This window comes from Pseudorca crassidens, chromosome 13 (genome assembly GCF_039906515.1).
Source record: "Pseudorca crassidens isolate mPseCra1 chromosome 13, mPseCra1.hap1, whole genome shotgun sequence".
Taxonomy (NCBI): Eukaryota; Metazoa; Chordata; class Mammalia; order Artiodactyla; family Delphinidae; genus Pseudorca; species Pseudorca crassidens.
The window spans coordinates 35,484,362-35,508,261 of record NC_090308.1 but is presented as its reverse complement, the minus strand read 5'-3'; the positions used below and the strand labels follow the sequence as shown (position 1 = coordinate 35,508,261).

The 23,900-nt window shown below is 41.3% G+C and overlaps 1 protein-coding gene across 5 annotated transcripts in view; it reads left to right on the top strand.

Moving 5' to 3' along the window:
* TRMT11 (tRNA methyltransferase 11 homolog) overlaps positions 1-4,381 on the top strand; it is a 60,013-nt gene extending 55,632 nt beyond the window's left edge. For 4 of the 5 annotated variants that reach the window (XM_067702179.1, XM_067702178.1, XM_067702182.1 and 1 more), the window contains one exon: positions 3,830-4,381. In XM_067702179.1, the coding sequence (XP_067558280.1) occupies positions 3,830-3,961 (132 nt within the window). In that variant the 3' untranslated portion in view covers positions 3,962-4,381. The remainder of the gene's footprint in view (positions 1-3,829) is intronic. The other variant, XR_010933702.1, reaches the window with a different exon arrangement.
* The last annotated feature ends 19,519 nt before the right edge of the window (positions 4,382-23,900 follow it).

Here is a 23,900-nt window from a genome sequence, read left to right as displayed (position 1 = left end):
TGCAGATATTCTTGGTTGAGATGGGCAGGGAATGTGAATAGAGAAGAGTTATCAAAAGGTGATGAAAAATATGTAGAGTTGAATATCATCATCTCAAGTGTGAGCCCTGGTAAACTAAACTAAAGATAGGATGAAAGAGAGAGGGAAAAGAGAAAAAAATAGCGAGCTTGCCGTTTTATTCAGCATCAAGTTAACATAAGTTCTGAATGCTGCAAATGGTATTTTTCATAAGGACCAGAGTATATGTTAAATGTGTATTGTTCATAGGTAATGATATTTACATATATGATATGTATGTGATAATATGTGGACCATAAATGTACTGAATGTTTTATGTGGAACATTTTATGAACCATATCTTTTCCACCTAGATGAAAATGGTAGCCAAAGTCTCTGGAGTGTCTGGCTTATCCCGAAGCAGGACTTAACGCTGCTAGTAATAGAACGGCTCTTGCCGGGTCCCTGGCTGCACAAGGGATTTGGAGCTTTTGGATTCTCCAGGAGTTTTTGTTATGAATGTCTTATTTCACAATTAGGGGGCAATCAATCTTATAGAAGGAGGCGTTCCACTATAGGACCCAAACACATACCTCACATTGATTCTTCTCTACTCCCTGGGAGATAAATAGCATTTCCCCCAGCCCCCAGAGGTTGCATTTCGAAGGTTAATAGTCTTTCCCCACTCTTCCTGTAGCATGTATTTCTCTGTCACTGGGTCTCTGTAGCACTGAATATATGGTCTTTTAGGGGCTTATTTTGCTTTTACTACTATATGTTCTGAGCGAATCTTGAAGTCTAAACTAGTTAGATAAAGAATGCCATAGGTAGTATATGTTTTCTTGATAAACATTAATTAGCATAGGTTTTAATCATTACTTTTGGGTTTTCCAGGTTTCTGCTGTTCATTCTCCGTCTCTGCCTCTGGTCTTTATAGTCTCTTCTTCATCCTCAGTTTGTCCTATATATATCCTTTAAGTCAAAGACAAGCTATTTGGTTAAGCTCCCACTTTTGTCTATAAGGATACCTACCTTCTATTGTGCTTCAGCTTTTCTCTCCTGCTTCCCCCAGTGAGCTGCATAATTGGCAGTTTAGGTGGGTTAGGCACACAAGTAACTGAGCCTGAGTCAGTCCCCGGCCCATCCTGGTCTTCAGCTGTCTTACCATGCCTCTACCTTTTAATCTAGCACTCTGGGATCACACATTTCTGTCCTGTCATTCCACTGCAGCCCCAGGACATTCACTGAAGTAGTCTGCAGTGCATTTTGAGATGTAGAGGTGCTCTTGCATGGCTTAGAGGAGTCACAGGGAGAAGAGAGGACAGAAGGCAAAGCTGGGAAGGATCTCACTGCCTGACAGTGTTCTGATCCCTCTTGTACAGAAGAGGAAAGTGAAAAGACATTCAGCAAACTGATGTGCAATTGAATCTCACTCCCAAATGTTAAGGGAAAAGCCTCAGAATTGGGGAAAGTTTGAACCCATTTGGATTTTAGCCAGAATGCTGGAATATTAGATTTGCATTTTAATAAGTTGCATTTGATCCCATTATGGAGAATAGAGAGGGAGCCACAAAGGCAAGGCAACTGGCAGTTTAGGAAAAAAGCAAGGAGAGATGAGGAAGGCTTAAACTATAATAGTGGAGTTACGGGTGAAGAGGAGGAGTGGATTTGAGAAATTTAGGATGCAGAATCTAAGATTTTAGGACTGACTTAATGTGAGAAGAAAAGGGAGAGCGATTTGACCCAGGTTTCTGATTTTGATGACTGGGTGGAGAATGATGCAAAGAGCTGTGAGAAGTAATGTAGCAGGAGAGATGTCACATCTGGACATAGCTTTACATATAACCAAGTAAAGGTATTTCTGCCAGGATTAAGGTAATGTAGTTCAGAAAGTAGGCAAGTTTTCTAGTGATCTTATTTGATATAAGGACAGAATGTAGAACGCCTGGAAGAGCAGATGATGGCAAATCCCTTCCTTTCCTATGACTCTTCAGTCAGACTTCTGATAAAAGTTGCCATGCACAAGGCAAGGCTAAATGCTGGACCATCATCCTGTATTGCTGCTCTCCCAGGCCCAGTCTGGAGATGTGGACGTTGAGTCCTCCTGTCCAGTCGACAGTACTGCTAGGGTTATGGTATCCCTCAGGCATCCTGTGGCTCCTTATATCTCCTTCTAGTATGAAAATTTTGTATCATTGAAATAATCCTCTTAGTTACTAGAACAAAGTTAATAGCATTTCTGATCCAGGTCTCTTCCTTTCTGGGGAGCCTTTGTTCATCACATGTTTATTCCCTGAGATACTCCTTCTTCTTGAGTTGAGGCAAGAGTTAGCTCTTTTGGGGAAAAAAACCTCATTATGTTATAGTTAAAGGGTGTAGTCCCTGGGTCTGGTAGACCTGTGTTCAAATCCTAGCTCTGTCACTTACCAGCTGTATTATCTTGTGCTTGTACTCTTAAATAACTCCTCATCTGTAGATGGTAATAAGAGTGTACTTATCTCTTAGAGCTGATGAGTTTGTATTAGATAGTGCATGTAAAGCATTTAGGATGATTTTTGGCCCATAATAAATACCCCATAAATACTACCTTTCATTTGGTATTCTTTAACTTTTTATCTTTTGGGGATTATATAGCCTGAAGTTAGTAACCATTGGCATGCTTTCACGTGCTTGCAAGAATTTGGAACTGTAGTATACTTAGTGCCATAAAATTTAAATAGCCACTTTTTTTCTTTTTAAATGAATCAGGAAATCTGGGCATGTTTAATAATTTCTTTTTTTGTGTAATTTAAAAAAAACATTCTGGGGCAAAATAGTTTCTGAATAAACAAATCAGCCAACATAATTTTATTTTGGCTAAACCTGGGCTTTTATTAATATTAGATATGAGGGAGAGAATGAAAGTATTCATCTCATACAGGAATGAGGAAAAATACAAAACTATTTTGAGGATTGTTATATTCCAGATATATTTGTAGATATCATTTTGATACTGAAACCGATAAATAATTAGGCTTCATATTTTCTAATTATGTCTCCCGTCTATTCTCAGAATCACATTAATCCCTGTACATTTGAATATGAATTTACAGAAATGCATGGGAAATGAGATTTTATTTCTAATTAGATTTTTTTTCACAGTTTAAGGTGGCTAGTGAAATTGGCTGAGAAGCTGATGTTTCAATGTTGTCTGTCAGTCTTCTTATCCTCAATTTTCTAAGCTGAAACATGACATTTTAGCCCAGGTTAATATTTCCAGTTTCCAAATGTCAGTCTAAGCACTAGTCCTCACCTGTCTCTGAAGTCTAAAAGTGTGAAAATCACTTGTTTATCCTGTATCTTCATCTACTGAGGTTACTTAAAGTTGCCAGGAATAGTTTATTTCATTAACTGAACGTGCATGTACTCCCAAACAGTTTTACTGATCTGTATGACATCATACAAATGTAATAATTTGTTGTTGTACACCATTGGAGTAGAAGCTTCCTTGCTTGATAATTCTTATAGTCAAAGACGGTTTCAGTTTGTGCTGAACTAGGAATCGGAAGATGCAGGTGGTTGTCCCAACTCGAGTTGCCCAGTAAAAGTTTTTGTCTTCTCTGTCCAGAGGACTGTTGTGTGGATCAGATGAGGTGAAGTAAGTGAAAACACTTTGGATACCCAAGCATGATACAGATATAAAGTGGTGGTGTATTTCTTGTTCATGTAATAAAGGAAAACAACTGTGTACCAGAGAGTGAGATTTTGCTTAAAGTAAATGACTGCTTTGGTTGCAGGCTAACGAAAGAAATAACTCAAACATCTTTATTTTCTGTATTTTCCAACCAACCAGAACCGGGACCAGTATTCACATCTGCTGAGTGATCACTTTCTGCCGTACCAAGGTCATAATTCCTTCCGTGAGAAATATTTCAGTGGGGTAACAAAAAGAATTGCCAAGGAAGAAGAATTTAGCCAGGAATGAAAATTAGGATTTTGACAATGGAGAAAGAATAAGGATTTGATAGAAAAGACATCTGGATGTGAACTTTCATGTATGATACAGAAAATGTACTGTTTTAAATAATTTTATATAACAAAATAAATGCTATAAAGTCAACTGAACAATTCTTTTAACGTTAGCTTTGTTTTATAGACTATTCTGTTGTATGTGGTCTTTTGAACTTTATATTTATGCTTTCAAGTATTATGGAAATTGAAAACAGTTATATTTTTGGTAATTAATTTACAAATGGTGTTGACTTTTTAAACAGATATCTGCTGGATATGTTATAGGCATTAATAGTGTTTGAGAATTTATTCATTAGGTAGGCTTGTTTAATTTTGGTTTTGATTGTAATTGTTTTACATTGTCACTAATAAAGCTTACTGAGGATTCCTAAAATCGTGTAGTATACAGAGGGGATGTGATGAAGGAAATGAATTTTTATTTATAAATCCCAGACAAGTTAGTAACAATGATAATGTTGATGATGAGAAAGGCTAGGACCTGACAACCTAAAAAGATTCCAAACTCCTTGAGGCCTGTCCACATCTGAAGCTCGTCTGTACCTTGGATTTGCTTCTGCATTCCTAAACCTTGACTGTCGGTCAAGTTAACTACCCACAATTTTTGGTTTAGAAAGTAACTGATAGTTAAAAGCAGTAACAACAACACAAATCCTTGATGGTTCCCTAATGGCATTAAGTCTAATCAGAGCTCTTTGAAATAGAAGCTGTATTTTCTTGAAGGAGAAACTTTGCTGAGTCCACATTGTGTCCATCATGAAAATATCTTGTTTGAAAACCACTCTACCCATTAATTCAGGATGCTAATAGCTTTCCTGCTCTCGGTGGTCAAAGTACCTCAGCAGGACGGCAGTAAACGAATCCTCTCTCTTTAACCAGAGCCTATTTTTATTTATGCTATTATTATTATTTTAGTGTTACTGCTGGCTTTTATGGACTCACAGTTTGAATGTGCATAGCTTAGGACCTCCGGAAGACCAGTGCTGCCCAAGCAGAGAGAGAGAGAGCAGGCCATCCGCCTAGTTCTCCCTCCTTTTCTTGTCCTGCAGCTCTGAATTTCAGCAGCAGATCTCAAACATTTCAGTGATTGTTTTGTTTTGGTTTCTGGATGTGATTTGTGGTACACTGGGGAAAATCTAAAAGTATTCAAGGATGATTTATTTTCAGTATTTCTGCTGTAAACTGACTTATTTAAAATTTTTTGAGGTTATATGGGCGGTGAGTTTGAAACTTTGTAGCTGACTAAATTTGGAATGAGATTTTAGCCTTGCCCCATTTTTTGGTTGTCACAAAAATTAGTCCAAATTAGTTCCAAATTAGATCTGGAAAAGTTGCAACATTAATTTTAGTCACTTTGTTCTTAAAAATTATCCAACATTAAAAAAATATATTTCAAATTATTTCTTATTACCATTAGTGGAGGCCTTCTAATCTTTAATTCTTTATTGTTGTGAGGTTTATTTTCATATATATCAATAAGTTCAGTCTCCCATTCCTGAAATGTCACCGGACTCAGAGTGTGAATTTGTGCAGTTGTTTTGAGGTTAGTACTCAGAAGTGAAAAAGAAACCCGATCACTTTCAACCGATTTTGATTTTAGTGCAGGTAACACGTCCTCTTATTCTAAAAAAAAGAGACTTTATTTTCTGGCATCAGGATCTTACTACTTCTGCATAAGTTGGAGAAGATCATTTCTGGGATTGCTTTAATTTTATGTGTATTCCTCATGCACTTACTGGCAGGAATATCACCTAGCAAAATGCCTACATTTTAGGTAGTCCTGTAGTATGAATTTACAGTGTAATCTGTGAGTGAACCCTAGGTGGTCTGTGGGCTGGCCTATTTAATGTTTATAATATGACAGACTCTATAATTTTGTTTCTGGCATATATTAAAACATCCATAAAATACAGACGGTTACGGATGTAACCATCTTGGTGGTGTTTCATCATAAGTAACCTCCTTCCCATCCATTCTGGTGGATTTTTTTTTTTTTTTTTGCTGTGATAGTTGGGAAGGAATAGTGGAATAGGAGGTCTTTGGGGTATTTAGCCAAAGTTTAAAATCTGCTACAAATTTCTAGCCACTTCCTGCCCAAGGTGACCCAGGTTTAGGCCTGTTCGCCACTAACTTCCTTATGACTAATTCTTTAAGTACAGAGATTGAGCAATGAAACATTTTCAAACTGTTTAAACTCTGGGAGGTAAGTTAGTGTTACCATTATTTCCTTATGGTGGAAACTCACTTAAAATTCAGGACTGGGCTTCCCTGGTGGCGCAGTGGTTGAGAGTCTGCCTGCTGATGCAGGGGACACGGGTTCGCGCCCCGGTCCGTGAAGATCCCACATGCCACGGAGCGGCTGGGCCCGTGAGCCATGGCCGCTGAGCCTGCGCGTCCGGAGCCTGTGCTCTGCAGAGGGAGAGGCCACAACAGTGAGAGGCCCACGTACCGAAAAAAAAAAGAAAAAAGAAAAAAAAAATTCAAGGCTTCTCTGGTGGCGCAGTGGTTGAAAGTCCGCCTGCCGATGCAGGGGACACGGGTTCATGCCCCGGTCCGGCAAGGTCCCATATGCCACAGAGTGGCTGGGCCTGTGAGCCATGGCCGCTGAGCCTGCGCGTCCGGAGCCTTTGCTCCGCAACGGGAGAGGCCACAACAGTGAGAGGCCCACGTACCGCAAAAAAGAAAAAAAAAAAAAAAAATTGATATACCCTACATATTTAAGAAGAATGGTGATTACAACTAAAGAACTTTATTTCAAGTTCGGTAGGGAAAAGTAGAGTATGAGTTAACATTCCAAATGCATTGTAGTGAATGTGTTTACATTATTGGATGAAAAATGTGCTTTAAAAGTTTGGGACAGAAACAACTTTTAAGGTAATATGTTTTATACTCTTATAATTAAACAATCAGGGATGACTTTTTTTTTTTTAACATCAGGAAATTAGATGTTAAGTTTGTGTTATCTAGATGCCAATATAAGCAAATCTGACTCTTGAATCAAAGGCCTTAGTCCTTTTGGGTTAAGAGAACTAACCCATGCTGGAAATATTATCAAGTATTGCTAATCCAAAGAGATATGTAATAAAACATTATGTGTTGAAAATCAAAGGTGACATTTTTAGGGGGAAATGATCTTTCTACACCATTCTAATCTCCCTTGTAAAACCACCGTGGAACTAAGCTGATGTTCATGGTTCTAATACTAAACAAGGCACTGGCCCTGTATAAATTCATTAATGGAACATAGGGGTAGAAATGGAGGTTGGTGCTGCTGAGACTATTGATGACCTTATTGTTGATTTGCCTGTTTGACCAAAAGGGAGTAAATTATACCAGAATAAGGACTTTGGCTCTTTTTACAAGAGCATGGGTTTTCTCCATTATAAAGTTATTTAGAAAACTAAACACTTGTAAGAATCTTTCTGTCTTAGAAGGATTGTATTCATAGAACAAGCGAAGTCTACTTTGATTTCCAACTCACCCACTCCCATTTTTCTCAGATATTTATCAAGTAATGTGGTTTGTAATCCAAACCAAAAAAAAAAAAGTGCCTTAATCCAGAACATACACATGGACACAATAACACTAGACTGATGATGTTTGTACTTTACTAAAACATTGAGATCGTCTCTAAAACAGAGTGGTTTAAGAACATAAGGTCTAGAGTGTAAAGAATTGTAATGGAATGATAAACATATCTGCGATTCTATCTAGCCATAGCATCATGGAGACAGCACATTCCTTGATGTTCTTTGGGCAAACCTGACTCTATTCCCTTAATAGAGGTCTGCCTCAGGATGTTCATATGTTTCACTATGTGGGATAAGCAAGTTGACATTTAGACATAACTGAGGCCAACCTGGAATTTGGCTCTTATCCCTTGCTTTATAAGCCATTGTAGACAGGCTCTTAGGGGGATGGAGGCTAAATTCTCATGGCAGTCTCTTAAGAAGCCTGGGCCATGGAACAAAATAGGCTTAAAAGATGAATGTTAAGATAAGCCAGCTTCACTTTATGTAACTGCTAGCCCTATTTCTTGGGACATTAGGACGTGCTTAGTATATTTTTGTTCTAGAATTTGAATGTTCTTACTAAGATAATTATATCGCGGTGATGCCAAACTGAATCACCTAAAAAGGAATCTGCTTTGACCTCTATGACTTTAAAATCTCTCCTTTAATCAAGCCTTCCTGACTTTCTCCTGAGGGCTTATCAGAAGAACTCTATTTTGTCTAACATCCAGCAGTGGAGATTAGCTGGGCTTATGTGTGAAATTAGTCAGATTTTTAAAATGGCTGAGGAGAAAATTAAAATTGGAAATGAAATGGTACTTGGGTTGGGCTTTGATGGGCTGCCCAAGTATTGTATCTAATGTGTTGTACATTCGTGAAGTGGATCAGGATGGTCAGAGCTGGTATTGATGAGCTTTAAAAATCTGTAAAACCTCTTTAATGTCTGTTTATTTATAAATCATGGGCTGGAGTATCTCACCACAAGTCTGAGTGCTTCCAGCACAAACAGCAAAACTTCTTTTTGCATTATTTTTCTATAGTTTTTACCTCTTGGGAGACAGTTCTCCATAGATGCCTTGCGTTTCTATACACCTTACTAAAGAGGGCACTGACCCCCTGCATCGTAGACCGTCTTTTGGTGGGGTGTGAGCACCCTTGAAAGATACAGGTAGTGTCTCCACCTCCCCTGCCTCCTCCCTCTTCTGAAAAGGGAAGAAGGCTATTCTAGCTAATAGTCTGCTAACTATTAGCTAACTACTGGGCTCTTTTCAAAACTGAACACCTGAGCCATCCAACCTGATACTTCCAAAGTGGAGTGGATCAGACAGACTCACAACTACCAAGATAGAAGGGCCCAACAAGCCTCACTTGTCCAATGGAATTGGTATATTCAAGAATGCAGCTGGCTTAGCCCTTGTTGCATCTTGAATTTAGATGAAAAGGTGCCAGCTATCCGTTTGGGGAAAGTTTTACCCGCCATTCCACTGCCTGAAACAAAGGGAGTGGCTCAATGGTGTCCTTGATTCATAAAGGTTGCATTTAGGGTGGGCTAAAAATACATTTAGGCTACAATCAGGAGATTGCTCTAAATGCCTTCTGCCTCGTTCACTGATGGATTGGCCAAACTGAAACCCAGTGGTGGTGGGCTGCTGTGGCTGCTCGATCTCAGCGCCAGGTACACAGACCTGAAAACGGATGTGGCTGGCCTGGTCCATGGGCAGAAAAAGCTGTTCTCATAACTCCAGCCAATACCCTCTTTGCTGAGCCTTGTTATATTTTTACTGACTTTTAGGCTGTTGCTAATGACCTACGGTTTGTTCTGTCACTTGGGAAACTACAGATTAGCTGATTAAAGATACCCTTCCTTAGGGGCTACAAATAGTAGAAACAGACTGTGGCTGCCGGCAGAGCTGTCTGGGTCATTCTCTGATGAGACCAACTAGAGTAAAGCTGTTGGTTGGGCTGGCACCACCCAGATTGCCATCATTGTCCCACACATGGCAGCACATCCACCATTGTATAGACAGGACACAAAGTAAAGGACTATGTTTCTGATGCAGAGTTACCATTTGCTGCCAGACTTGTGACTCCTGCCAAAGGTAGACTCTGATTGCCTTGTGGTGAAGGAGACCACATTGCATGGAGTGTTGTCCAGCCTGCTTCTGGCAGATTGATTATTTTAGATCTTTGCCCCACTCTCAGAGCTGTTGGCGCTTTCTCGGGTTACAACAGTGTTGTTCTGCAGTTGACTCCAGCCACGTCACTTTGGCCCTTGAGACTAATTCGTGTCACATGTTTGGCTTTTTGGACCATTTGGTATTTGGTATGACAACGGTATTATACCTTTCATTGCAAAAGCCACTCGACCATGGGCTGATAGTCAAGGTATCTGGTAGACTTTCCACGCTCCCTACCATCCACAGGCATCTGGAATTTTTGATCTCTGGAAATTTTCTCTACATTGTTCTGTGTTTTCTCTGGCAGTCATTTACCAAGCCTTCTCAGAAAGGCTTAGTACATTGCTCCAGAGCTGGCTCTGACTAGTGCAGTGTTTTGTCCTTTGTCAGACACCTAAGTCTTTTAGTTGGTGGGTTTCAACTCAGAGACAGCTGTTGATTAATAGCTTGAGTCTCAGGCTGGGAAGGTTTCCAAAACCAGCACCAAAGAGGGAGCTGTGACAATCTGGTCCAAAAGGACTCCTCTACCTAGTGTGCTTTATTATTGATGTTGAAGCCGGATAATCAATATTTCATCTGATTTATTATCTTTAATTTTCTTCTCCCTACACTTTCCTCTAGATCTCAAAAAATGTAAACAAAAATTGTCTTCTATTTTATTTTAATGGTAACTGCTTTTCCCTGTAGCAGTTATATGTGCTACTCTATTTTCCCTATGATACGTGTTCTAAGGCTTGCCTGCTGGTGATTGGTTGATGCCAGGGCAGAGAAAGAGCATGGTGCGTAGGGGAGCTACATGTGGTTTAGAATCACTGAAGGGTGATGTGTGACCTGGGAATCAACGAAGTAAGGCTAGAGATTATGGCAGGAGGGGTTTCTAACCTTGCCTCCCTCTGCTCTGGGGGAGGAAGGGAAGCTACCTCAGGATTTTTAGTGGGAAGGAGATATTATCAGGCTTGGTCTAACACCATCACTCCAGTGGTAATAGTTTGGAGTGAAGGGAGATACACTAGAAGCTGGGATGTTTGTCAGAAGGTTGTTGCAGTCATCCATCCAGGTTGGAGATGTAAGGATCTCAACTAGAGCAGTGGTAGTAAAGATTGAATGGAGAATATTAAGAAGATGAAATGAGCATGTCTTGGTGATTGACTGGGCACAGGGATGAGTAATGGATGATATCCAGGGTTCCAACTGGGTGACTGCATGGATGGCATGACACAAATTGGCATAGAAAATAGTGGAAAGAGGATGTGTTTAGGATCGGACAGACATCCTGAACATGAGAAGCCTATGGAACAGGCACAGAGACCTGCACAGCAGGCTGTTGAGTATTCAAGGCCGAAGCTGGATAGTGATTGCAAACGTGAGGAGCAGAAGATCCCTGCGTGAGACAAAGAACTACTGAGTTAACATACCCCATACAGAGCTAAGGTTCATTCTGTTGCATTGTCCCCCTGCATGGTATGTATGTTTAGCAAAGAGAATTGGCACGACCCAATACCCATGAGACTGGATCAGGCAATTCCAAAGTTATTACAAGAAATTTATATTCGAGTTACTAATGAGATGAAATTACTATGTTGTACTACTAGAAGCTGCAGAGAGCAACACTGGCTTTGGGGTGATGTGCTTCTGTCCGACTGGATGGGTGCACGCACTCCATTTGTTGTATACATCAGTGAGCCTCATCGTAGAATTAGAACTTTAAAAACCGATAGGCTGCTGTTAGTTGCCTCTAAGAGAAACCTGCTAAAGAAACACAGGCCATGCTGTTTGAACTCTGGATGTAGGAAAAGAAAAACTCAAGAGTTTTTTTCACTCTTCTCCTTATCCTTTAAAATTAAAAATACTTCCCCTTTCTTTTTTTTAAGTAACTATGTAATAACTTTTGGGTAGCAACATAAAAATTACAGGGTAGGCCAGAATGGGGAAATTTTTAATTAAACTGGGGGTTTTGTTTGTTTCTTCGTTATTAAAAAAAGTTGGGCCAAAATCCTGATTTCCCTCTACTCCCTTTTTATATATACTTACGCATTTGGCAGAGTTCATGACAAAACCTCTTCCCAGCTGAGGATGAGCCAAAAACCTTTTCTGAAGCTCCTACTAATTTGGATTAAACTAACTGGTCGAAAGCTTCACACAAATTCTGCCAGGAAATGTCATAAGATCCCTTGACATTTAATTCTACAAACAGTCTTATCTTTTGGAGCAAAATAGAGAATAAAAATTTATTTTTTGATTTATGCCTTTGTTAGCTTGTTTTCTTTCTTAGTTTTGGAAAAACAGGTCAAGAACCTGAAAACAACAGAACTTTGTTTTTGCCTCCAGTCTGGCTTCTAAACCCGAAGAGAGTAACTTGCATGATGCTAAGTGGGTTCCTGAGGAAAGAAGGGCAAGATGAGTGCTGTGTAATGAGCAAGGCTTCTTGGAGAAGACATGACACGTTTCCACGAGCTGTGAGTGGTCCAGGAGACTCAGTCCTGCAGCAGGTGATGTCACCTAGTGCACCAGAACCAAGGGTTAGACCTCGAAGCCTATCAAGTTGATCTCTGTATACTTTGTTGCCATTCTTAGCAATGAAAAAGACACAGCCCCTGTCCTCAATGAGCTTATAGCCGGTGGGGCTGCAAGTGGTAGTAAACAAGGAGATAAGTAGTCAATTCAAATAGTCGCCAGTCTTACCAGAGCATTAGTCCACGGTGAATATAAGAGGAGCAGTTAACCACTTCGAATAGTGTAGGGTGTATTAACCATGTGTTTCTGATATTTTGACATGTGGGACCTTGCTGATCTTGGAGAGACTGCTCCTTCCAGGGCCAGCCAATTCCTAGAGGCGGTGAAGGACTCGCCTGCTAGTGTGTCGCTCATATGCAGACTAAGCAGCTCAGAGCCCATATACCCCTACGTCCTCTCAGCCCCTTATACTCTGGGCCACTATTCCCATGTCATAATCACTCAAGGGCCAGATACAGACAATTAAGGACAGACCCTACACCCCAGAGCCCACTGAAACTATTCAAACTAGCCAATCTCAAGCCTGCTTACCCTACTTCACAGTTTGTTCCTGTGGGAACCCCAGTAAAGGCTCTTGCCCACATTTTCCCCGAGCTCCCCTCTGCCTTCTGACCAACCTGTGTGCCCCTGCATGGCAAGACATGCTCTCTTTGGGGAACTTTGAGGAGCAAGCTATCTTTTCAATGGCAATCATATTCTAATATGTTGGTCTCAGCTTACTTGAATAATCATAAAATCTACATTTTAAAATATAAGGGGTGGGAGAGGGTGACATCTAAGTAGACTCCTGAAGAAGAAGCAGTGCAAGTTGCCAGCTGACATCAGGTTGTGTGAGGGCGAGAGGGGGATTCGAGGCAGAGGGAAAAGCACATTTGGATAAAAATTCAAGTAGTTTGGATACTTGGAGCTAAACTAAAAGTGTTGGGTGAAGAGAAGAAATGAAGCTGGAGAGGAAATGAGGGCCAGATCATAAAGGACTTACATGCCTTTCTACAGAGTTTGGACCTGAACTGGGAGAAGTTTCCTCCGTACGAGGATCGTTCCCTTTATGCTGTTGCCAAGGCTCTTTAGGAAGTTGTAGCTTCTTGCAAAATGGCACCCTGTGGCTGAGATGCTTGACAAAGGTCCTATGGTGGTGGAGTTTGTGGCTTTGCCACTGCTCTAGGGTCTGTTCCTTTCTTGGTTCTGGGTCTCAGTTAATGACCGTTCAGTGGGGCAAGCCACATACTTAAGGTGGCCTGAAGCAAAGCATTACTACCTGGGAGCCTCAGTTTCTTCATCTTAGCCTCCCTTCTTAGGCTCCCAGTTACACTGTGTGAAAAATTTCCCACCTAAATGCAGCAGAAACCTCCCTGACCCTGACTGACAGACACTTGCTTCAGAGCCGAGAAACAGTCTTGAGTTGGCCTCCTGCATTGAGTGAGATGCTTTTTATTGGTTTCACTCTTCACACAGTGCTGACGGTGTAAGCTTGCAGAAGAGCAAGCTGACAAAAATAAAGACTCCTGAGTTGCCGGCTCTTGTTCTTATTTCCAAGGACAAACACAAACCCTGTCTCCGGGAGCTGCTTCTTCACTCCAAGACAAATGAGCTGTTGAAGTGTCATGATTTTGAAATCCTAGCAATAGACATAAAGGATATTTTATTGATCAACCTCAAGGAATCTCTCATAAATAAAAAACGGTTTGTGATTCAAACACTGTTGCTTGTTTCAGAGCTTTGCCTTGGGGTCCATTGTTCTGATATCTAAGACCTGTAGTGTTCCCTGAAGGAAAATGGTTCAGAACCCCGAGCACTTGTCTTTCCCATCTCCTTGAAGTAGCCTACCCAGAGCATACAGTCTTTTTTTTTTTTTGAGTCACCAAATTCTTATGACCCTTTAAAAACCCATCAGTAACAAAGATGAGAGGGAGGGCATTTGTTTGTCATCCTTCTTTCCTCTCCAGTCCCCTCCCTCTATCATTCCCTTCTTGCTTCTCCTTCAACATTTACTGAATGCCTGATGTATACCAACCACCTTGGATAAAAAGATGATAAAAAGCCTGTTTCTTGGGCTGAGAAGCTATATACATAGTCTTTGGTTAAGCTAATTTTTGTTACACTATTAAAAATCATATTCTGAGTTCCAAACTCTGGTACTTAAAAAAAAAAAACAAGCAAAAATATCAAACACAAAGCTAGACTGTGCCACTTTCAGTATAATACTGTTCTCTTGCTGAGGAACTAGTGAGGTTAGGAATGGTGGGGAGATAGGCTGGGAGATATAGTCAGTCTTAAAAGAATTGAAAATTTTTCTCCTTTAGTGTATATTTCTTTTTTTGGGCTGCACCGTGGGGCATGTGGGACCTTAGTTCCCCGACCAAGGATCGAACCCATGCCCCCTGCATTGGAAGCGTGGAGCCTTAACCACTGGACTGCCAGGGAAGTCCCTTAGTGTATATTTCTTTTCATCCCTTAACCATTTTCTTTAAATGTTCATGTTTCCTCCTATAAAGCTCTACAGTTATCTTTTTCATGCTTCCTCTGTGTTCTATAAAGTTCCACAGTCCTTTAAACATTTTTTTAAAATTTGGTGAATAGGCAATAAGTTTACATGGTTTAAAATCCAAAACAGCTTAAAAGGATATACCCAGTGAAAAGTTTCCCTCTCCCCTCTTTCCCTCCCAGTGGGTGCCTCAGCCACCCAGCTCCCTGCCCTGGAGACAACCACTGTCACAGATGGCTTAGCTCAATGTCAAACAACAAAGGATAGTCCAAATGTGAAGCCATCATTGCAACACACATGTGGAACATGGCAGGAACAAAGTGTGACCGACCCTTTCTAGTTGGGCCCCAACAAGCGTCTTCCTGCCCGGTGTCGTTTGAGCTAATAGAAAGAGACCGAGTTCGGTTCAGAAGCAAAGAACAGTTTTATTCTTTGATCAGAGACTGGAGAGGTGAGAGCTCGTGCTCTAGAGTCCACGCCCTCCCTGACAGGCCTTGATCCGGGCTGCTTTACAGGGTTCTCCTGGCCGGGGTAGGGGGTGGAGCAGAGCTCTCACGGGTCGGGCACTGGCGCAGGCGCCACTATGCTGCTGGGGCTCCAGGTCGCGGGGCGGGAACGGGGGCGGGGACGGGGGGGTGGGGTGGGCGGGGCGGGCAGCGTTTCTGCACACGCCGGCCGCCATCTTGAATTGTGGTGTCGAGCGCAGCGCTTCTGCCCAAGGTCCCCGAATGAGGTGTCTGCGAAGCCTTTTGTCACCGGGAACTCTGGTCTGAAGGGCCGGGCAAGGCCTCTGCACGCGGCAGCCTGTGAGCAAGTGAGACTAGACCAAGCACAAAGGAAAAGGAAAAACAAAAGGTTAGACTTTATTACCTGGATTCTATTTTTATTTCCCAGGAATTGTTGATGGGCTTTGCCGGTAACAAAAGAACCAGAAGTGAGAGGGTCCCTCCCAGCACCATCAGGACAGCTCTGACTTCATCTGTGTCTACTTCTCATTGTTAACCTAAAAATAATAATAATGTTTCCTTATCTATCTCCCTTGGAATGAGAGTCTCTTGACGTGATGTGTATAAATGCATTTTAAAAGATTGTTCTTTAAGGGAAGAGAAAACCCAGAGCCTAAAGCTAAACCCGTCAGGCATATTTGTCGTGGGAGAGAGTCAAATCCTGCAGGCTATCATCCAAAAAAGTCTTTCACTTGATTTCAAAACTTCCAATGAAGAGACGCAGAGGGGCTGTTGGGCTCAGTAGGGAAAGGTAAAGGATAGATTTATTTCCTGTCAATTTTCAGATTCTTTCTTGAGTCCTCCCATGAACTAGTGGAGGCAGTGCCCTTTCTTAGGTGCATAACTAAGCAAAGAATGCGACTCCTTTTGTTAGCTGCCTGATCGGCCACCTTTGGGATCAGCTGAGGCTTATTTCCTGGGCTGCTTGATTCCTTTCTGGTCCGTGGAGTGGTTTCCAATCGAGAAAAGATTTGGTCAAGGTTACTTTGAAAAACATGTGGGTTTGGGAGAAAAAATAGATTGCTGGAGGACTGTCTCTTTAGGGTGGAGGTCACCATCCTCCCTGAGGCAAAGCGTGCCCTTTACTTGGGAGGAAGTTGTACTTCTGGAAGGAATGCGGACTCGGTGTGCCGTTGAATGTGCATGTGTGAAGGGGACTTGGCCTGAGAGCCCGGGCTGGAGCCCTTGTTTATCCGCAGAAGATAAGAAGCAGGGACGGAGATAAGGCGGGCTTTGATGTGTGTGTGCCTGCACCTGGTCCCGGAAAGGCTGTGTCTAGTGCAGATAGCAGCTCCGGGTAGGCAGCCCACTGAGCCTTGTGTAGTGACAAATAGCCCTGCAGTTATGTGGACGAGACCGCTGTCCTCTGGTCAGTGAATTCTGGTGCCATTTTATCAAAGGATCCCTCATCTTATGCCCTTCATAGACTTCTTTTATTTTTTTAAGAGAATTATTAATATGTACATACTCAATAAATGATAAACTTGTTTTGAGCATTAATTTTCCTTTACAAAGCAGCCTAAGCAAAGCCCCAGGATGCCTGGGAGAGTGTCCAAGGTTGCAAGACTTTACTGCCCCCTATCTCCCTCTTTACTCTTCTCCATCCCTCTGTGGCAGGAAATAAAGTTTATTCCACAGGTAACTGTCTGATGGTGTCTGTGGTTTATGTCTTGACTTTCGGATGCTGGGAATTAAGTCTTATGTGTTAAGTTTTCTTTGAAGTTATTTATCTTCCATATATTAGGGAAAAATAAGATACTTTTCAAGGAGAGTCTTTTGGTGAATCATTTTGGGATATCTGGGTGGACATACTGTTTCTATTCCTTGCTCTGTTAGGGGATCTCTGGAGAAGTTTAGAGTCCCTACTGATTGGAAGGGATTGGTGGCTTTTTGGTCAGTGTTGAATATAAATCAGAGGTCTGAACACTGTAATTCTAGGAGAAATCATAGTGACCAGTGAACAAAACAAGCTTGGTTAAAGTTGCTTTAAATGCGCAGACACCAGGAGTTTTGTAATGGGTTTGGTGATAATTAAAATAGTTAAAATGCTTCTGTGCAGGGAGCAATTAGTCTTCAGGAAAAACACAGAAAATGTGTCATTTACACCACTGTCTTCAGGCAATCAAACCTGCCATCTGTATGTGAGATGGTTTTAGCTTTTTCACAGCAATGGAACTCAAGGCACATAGGTCAAGCCCTAGTGGCCTAAGAGATTACCTCCTTATGGCCCTGGTTGTCTTCAAAGTCTTTCTACTAGAGCATCTTTGCTAAAGGGCAGGTGAGGATTGAGAGGCTTAGCTGGGCAGCTGCATCTCCCCAGTAGTATTTCAAAAGGATATGTCCAGTGCAGATGATGGAGCTGGATGGATTTTTGTTATTGTGCCTCAGATGGGTCTAGGAGTCTACCTTGGGTATTGAGGTTATTCCCTTCTATGCCTCTGGATTTATTGAGTCCTTGCACCTCTGCTGTCTATCAGCACCACTCTGTCTCCCTGTTGATGGCCACAGATGTGGCAGGTAACAGCTGTACTATAAACAGGGTTAGCTACTAGATTTCTAAGTTTCTCTTCACTTTTAAGATTCTGGGCCCAGAAAGATCCCAGAGGTGGTACAAGCCAATCATACATCACACAATTCAGGGTGTTCCTCCCTATTCTCTCAATGTATTTTGGACCAGGGATCGTGTGGCTAAAATGAGTGTCTATGACAGCTCTTATAAACAGACCAAAAACATGAGTAGTAGGAGAAACAGTTAGTGGATAGAAGGTAGAGGCTGAGCATGAGGAAATTCAGTGAGCTGCAATGCTAATAATAATTACCCAAATATACCAAATATTTAATAGGCTGACATTGTAATAAGTGCTTTTTATGGAATATTTCATCTTCATGGCCATTCTATGCCATTTTACAGATGAGGAAACTGAAATTCATGGAGACTAAATGAAGTAAGTGGTTTAATGGTGAATAATGTTAGATTTGAACCTGCATTTGACTGATGACGTCTGTACTTTGGACCATTACGGTCTACCAATAGCTATTAACTCTTTTCTCCTATGGACTGTAGGTTTTTCCAGGATAAGGCCTCTGGCCCATTCATTTTGGTATTCTCAATACCTAATCATATTGTCTGGTTGTATGGAATTAAATCCTGTTCTCCATTGACATAGAACTGCACATTGTCATGTCCAAAGACAGCTCTGAGAATATATTCAGAAAATTTATCTGGAGAAAAGGAAGGAAAAAAATCATGGTCAATGGAAATGTGGGTGAGAGCTGTTTCTGCTGGCCATGATGTTTTCACGAGCCCTCTGCTCACCAGCATTCTAGTGAAAATGAATGGACAAGGACCATCAAGACTCAGAGGAAAATTAGATAAGCCCTATGGATTTACTTCAAATGCGTTGTCACTTTTTACTTTTTGTGAGCAGCTTGTTTTTTTCTTCCTTTCTTCATGCTGTAGACCCAACCTAGACCTGGTTGCAAGATTTTTATTATGTTTCTTGAATTCAAAACCTTAGGTCAAGAACTCAAATTTTAAAATTGAGGAATTGTTTTCCCCTTAGGGTTAGCTACTCTATTACCTACAAGCTCTAAAAATAATGCTTCGCCTCAGAACCTGACATCTGCTGTCTCTGTTTTACTTTTATCTTATCACTGGCTCTCCAACTCAAGCTGTCCACTGAGGGAAGTGAAATGCCAGAGGGGGTGTGTGTGGTGCCCTCACCCTCCTTCAGGCAAGTAAGGCCAAGTGTGCTACAAGAACACTGTTGACTCTGTCTCTACAGAGAGAATAGACCATTCACTCCATGTTCTGTCACTCAGTGCATCTGTGACAAGGTGCAGATAAAGCACCTCACAACATCCGGAGGGTCTGGGTTGGCCCTGCTCACAGGATGTGGCCAGTCACTGCCAGAGGTGAGCACAAGGCCTGGGCTCTGTCCAGCAAGCACACAATAGATTTGTTTCAAAGTTTCCCTTTTTTCTTTTGATGAATCTCCCAACTCTGATGACAGACAATGCCCCATTTTAAGGGCTGATGTAAGTCAGTATATTAGATTTCTGAGTTGAGCAGCATTTTGAGAATGCAACATAAACCACTGTGGTCTGCTTTTAGATCAGAGGACAAATGGATTGTAGTTTCTGTGCTCGGGGAAAGGGAATCACTTGGTGTCTTAGTTTGTTTGGGCTCCTATAACAGGATAACAGACTGGCTAGCTTATAAACAACAGAAATTTATTTCTCACAGTTCCGGAGGCTGAGAAGTTCAAGATCAAAGTGCCCGCAGATACGGTGTCTGGTGAGAGCCTGCTTCCTGTTCATAGATTGTTATATTCTCGCTGTGTCCTCACACGGCTCAAGGGGCAAGGGAGCTCTCTAGGGTCTCTTTCATAAGGGCACTAATCTCATTCATGAGGCTCCATCCTCATGACCTGAGCACCTCCCAAAAGCCCCACCTCCTAGTACCTTCACATTGGGGATTAGGATTTCAAAGAATGAATTTGGGAGGGACACAGATATTCAGTCCATTGCACTTATATAAACGAAATCCATAAGACTCACGTTTGTGGGTAGTTTCAATCTTCTTCCTCACCATATCTTTCTAAAAGTTGCCAAAAGGTAAGTAGCCTCTTGTTACTTGGAAGTGCTGGTGAGTAGTGCAGGGGCTGAATGAAGGAGCACATGATGTGAGAGGAGAATCACGGCCACGGCCACGGGGGAGCCGCAAGGGAGGGGGGAGGCTCAGCCCTCTGGTCCTTTGCTGTTATCACCCCAGAGCTTGTTAGAAATGCCTGATCACAGGCCCCATGCCAGACCTGCCAAATCAGAATCTGCATCTTAACAAAATCCCCAAGTGATTTATATGGACATTAAAATTTGATAAGCACTGCTCCAAACTCAAAACAAGTTTCCATTCATACCACATATGTAACAACTGTTGTCTAATAGCAGAGAAGAAAGATGACTAAAGTCATTAACATAGTTCTTAAACTTTTGTTATCAAGGTTAATTATTTGTTTATTTAAACTAAAATGGCCTACTCCCTCCAAAACCATTTATTATACATCAGTAAACCACAGGCTTCTTTTTTTTTCCCTACACGCTTCACAATCCTCAGAATGAACCAAGGATCAGTCAGTTCTTTCAGTTGCTGATGCCTGTAACCAGTTCCGTCTGATACTTGAAGTTGTTGGTGTCCTTCTTTGCCACCAATAGCCAGTGTGTAGTCATTACACTGTTAGAAGATAATGGCTGTTGTGAACAGCTGTTGGTCTTGCCTGCCCAGAGGCCCATTTCCCTTTTATTTCATAATAACGTCTTCCTCATCAGAGGCCTCCAGATAGGTGGGGCTGTCAATCAAGGTCCTCTCCCCTCCAGTGACCAAATAAGTTGGTGTGTGACCACAGCAAAGCCAATCAGGCACCCTCTGATTGTGATACTGAAGCTCATTTAGTCTATCATAAGAGCTGAGAGGACCATTGCTGCCTAGATCCTGGAGTTTCTGGATTACCATCCTGTCTGAGGCTTGGCTGTTCAACTTTTTCTTCTGTTGCTATTCCATGTTCTTACAATATATTCCATTTTTATTTGCCTAAGATAGCCACAGTTCCTTTCTGTTGATGCAAACCAAAGAACTCTGGCTGAGCAAAGGCGTCTAAATATGTTTCATGTTGTGGAAAACCAGTTTTGTTTTTAATGAGGAGGGATGGCACTTAGGAATCACCACAACTTTCCACTTTGTTTCATTGACTGGGTTGTGTTCCATAGCCAGGTGTAAAAGATTTTAAGGTTGTTTAAATGTTATGTATAACTTTTATCGTGTACCTTGTTGTAGTTTTTTATATATATGTATGTCTTCGCAAAGGCTAATATTAATCAATAATCACCAGGATACAGGTAGGTGATACTTCCGTGGCAACTTCAACCTTAACCTCAGTGTGTTTTTAAACTTATGACTTTGGTTTTCATGTGCTCTTAGTACATCCTAAGTGAGTTCAAAATTAACCCCAGGGAAAGAAAGAACACATGTATAGCTTATCAATCTATTGTACAGAAAACAATACTGTTAGTATAGGCTAATCCACTTAACGACCCTCAAAGGATGTTACTTAGTGGACAGATTTTGGTTTTATCTATTCATAGAGCTGCATAAAAACTCACACACTTTTCCCACAGATGTATTTCTTAATTGTATTAGTGAACACAAAGGACTGAAGGTGATACAAATTAATCAAATGAATAAATGATACTGCCTTATAAACAATCAATTGAATCAAGCCCAGAGAATAGCTAACATGTAGTTACTTATTTTTTAAATGCCTTTGGAAGAAAATAGAAATGGATCCTGGTGAAACATTGGTTGTTTTAATGTCCTAAATAAATAATCAATACTCTTCAGCCATTTAAAAAATATTGTAGATTAATATTTATTGGACATGTGTTGTCCATGATAGATAAATTAAAAAAGGGTATGTACCATGTGATTGCATTTTATTATGTTATTTGTAATGATGTTACATATACACAGAAATATTGCAGTGTCTTACAGTGGTTATCTCTGTGTAGTTTTATTTTATTGATTTGTTTTATTTCCTTCCAATTATGTGTTTTTCTGATTTTTCTATAAAAACATGTTTTGCTTTTATAACATGAAAACAAGAAAAGGTTATTTTTAGTTAAAAATAAAATAGAGACTCAGTGAACTTTGTGTATAAATTAATATGGGGAGATATGTCAAGGATTAGATATCTAGACTAAACCTTATTATACAATGTAGAAATTACAAAAATACTAAATTTTCCTGAGAATGTGGAAAGTCTTATTAGCTTTTATTTTTAATTAACCAAATTCAGTGGAACATAAATTAAGAAAATATTTCTGCAACAGTTCTGATTTTGTAAAAACATCCTGCAATTGGGGATTAAAAAAAAAGAATAAATTAAACTTGTGTTAGAACAGGCGTTTCTGTTTTCTAGACCAGAGCTTCTCAAATCCTAATGTGAATCCCCTAGGGATCTTGTGAAAATGCAGATGGTCTATGGTGAGGCCTGAGATTCTGTACTTCCATCCTGCTTCCAGGTGGAGCCCGATGCTGCTGGTCTGTGGCCACACTTTGAGTGGCAAGGGTCTCTAGACCGAAGTTGTCATTCTTAATGACATTGGAAATCATTCCAAGCCAAGGAAAAATAAACAATCACTGAGCAAAAGCTTTTAGAGTCCAGGCCAGAAAGCTGGGAGGATTTGAGCCTTCTGGGTCTGGGACTTGAAGGTTTCATCAGAGTGGAACTGAGGTCAGAGTTCTAGGAGTAGGAGTGAGGGATGAGATGGTGGATCAGAACATGTGGAGGTGGGTCGAGGGGGGACCATGCAAGGAGGGAGACCATCCTACTGATGTTGTCGAACCCTAGTTTGTGTGCCCGATGCACAGTAAGGCCAAACAAACCAAAACATCGGGGTTTGGAGCAGATAAAGTTTTATTTCAGGGCCAAGGAAGGAGAATGTTGGTTCGTGCTCAAAAGGCCTGAAGGCTCAAAAGGCCTGAACTCCCCACTGATTTTGAGGGAAGAGTTTTTATAGGCAAAGTTTGGGAAGAGGAAGGCAGTGTGTGTGACCTTCCTCTGATTGGATGGTAGTGAGGTAACAGGGTGGCGTTGCAGGAATCAGACTTCTGAGTCCATGTGCTTATGCTCAGCTTGAAGTTATCATGCTCCACCTGGATAGGACCCTTATTCCTTGTAGAAGGACTCAGAAATATCACTCCCCTAATTAGTAATTGTTTGAATCTGCCCTTTAGAACTCAGGGAGGGTCTAGGAGCCTGAGGCCTTTTCCCTACTAACAAGAAATGGGGGACGTGGAAAGGCTTTTGTTCTCAGGAGAGCCTCACAGGGTCCTGCTTGGTTTCACTGACATGGCTGTTCCTACAATATTATTTGATATAACATTCCTGAAGATGCCACTGATGGTCTCCTTCACCCAGTGGATTAGAAAGAGCTAGAGGTCGGCAACATTTGGAGAGGATACTTTGGGAGAAGTGGCAGCTTGTAAGCATGGGAGGAGGGGAGGGAGGAGGTGATGGTGAGGGCTGATGTTGGTGCTGACTACTGAGCAAAGGTGGGCCTGCAGTGGAGGAACGGAGGGACCAGGCAACAATTTGGGACCCTTGACCTGTGGGGTATCTGAGGACAGCCCAAGGCATCTCTGAAAGTCTGCCTATGTGCCAGCTGACACCCTGGATTAAACCAGAGCTCTGCGGTCCACTTTTAAGTACATGGGAACAGTTCCAGAAGGATTAGTATCTTCTCTTCTCAAAATGGGAATTAGAGTACATTAACTACACTGCTGCCAGAGTCACCCAGAGCCGTGGGCTCCTGGATTGAGGTTGTGTAGGGGAAATAGAGGCAAGTGCTATTAGACTGCATTTCCCAATCAACTTGCCTCCTGAAGCTGAAAGGCAGTGTTATAAGAAAAAATTAATTTGCCTCCAATATACAAAGAAAGTCACAATTAAAGATTGGAGACAATCTTTTAAAACTTTCTGTTTAATAAACTGTGACAATTTCTGACAAGATAATAATGGTCAATAAACCATAAGGAGCAAATTCTATTTTGAGAGCAAACACCAGGTCAAAAACATGGTTTCTGCAGGCCAAAAAATCATGTACGTTAGGAGGCCCAGTGGTTTTCATTGTCACTTAATTGTTT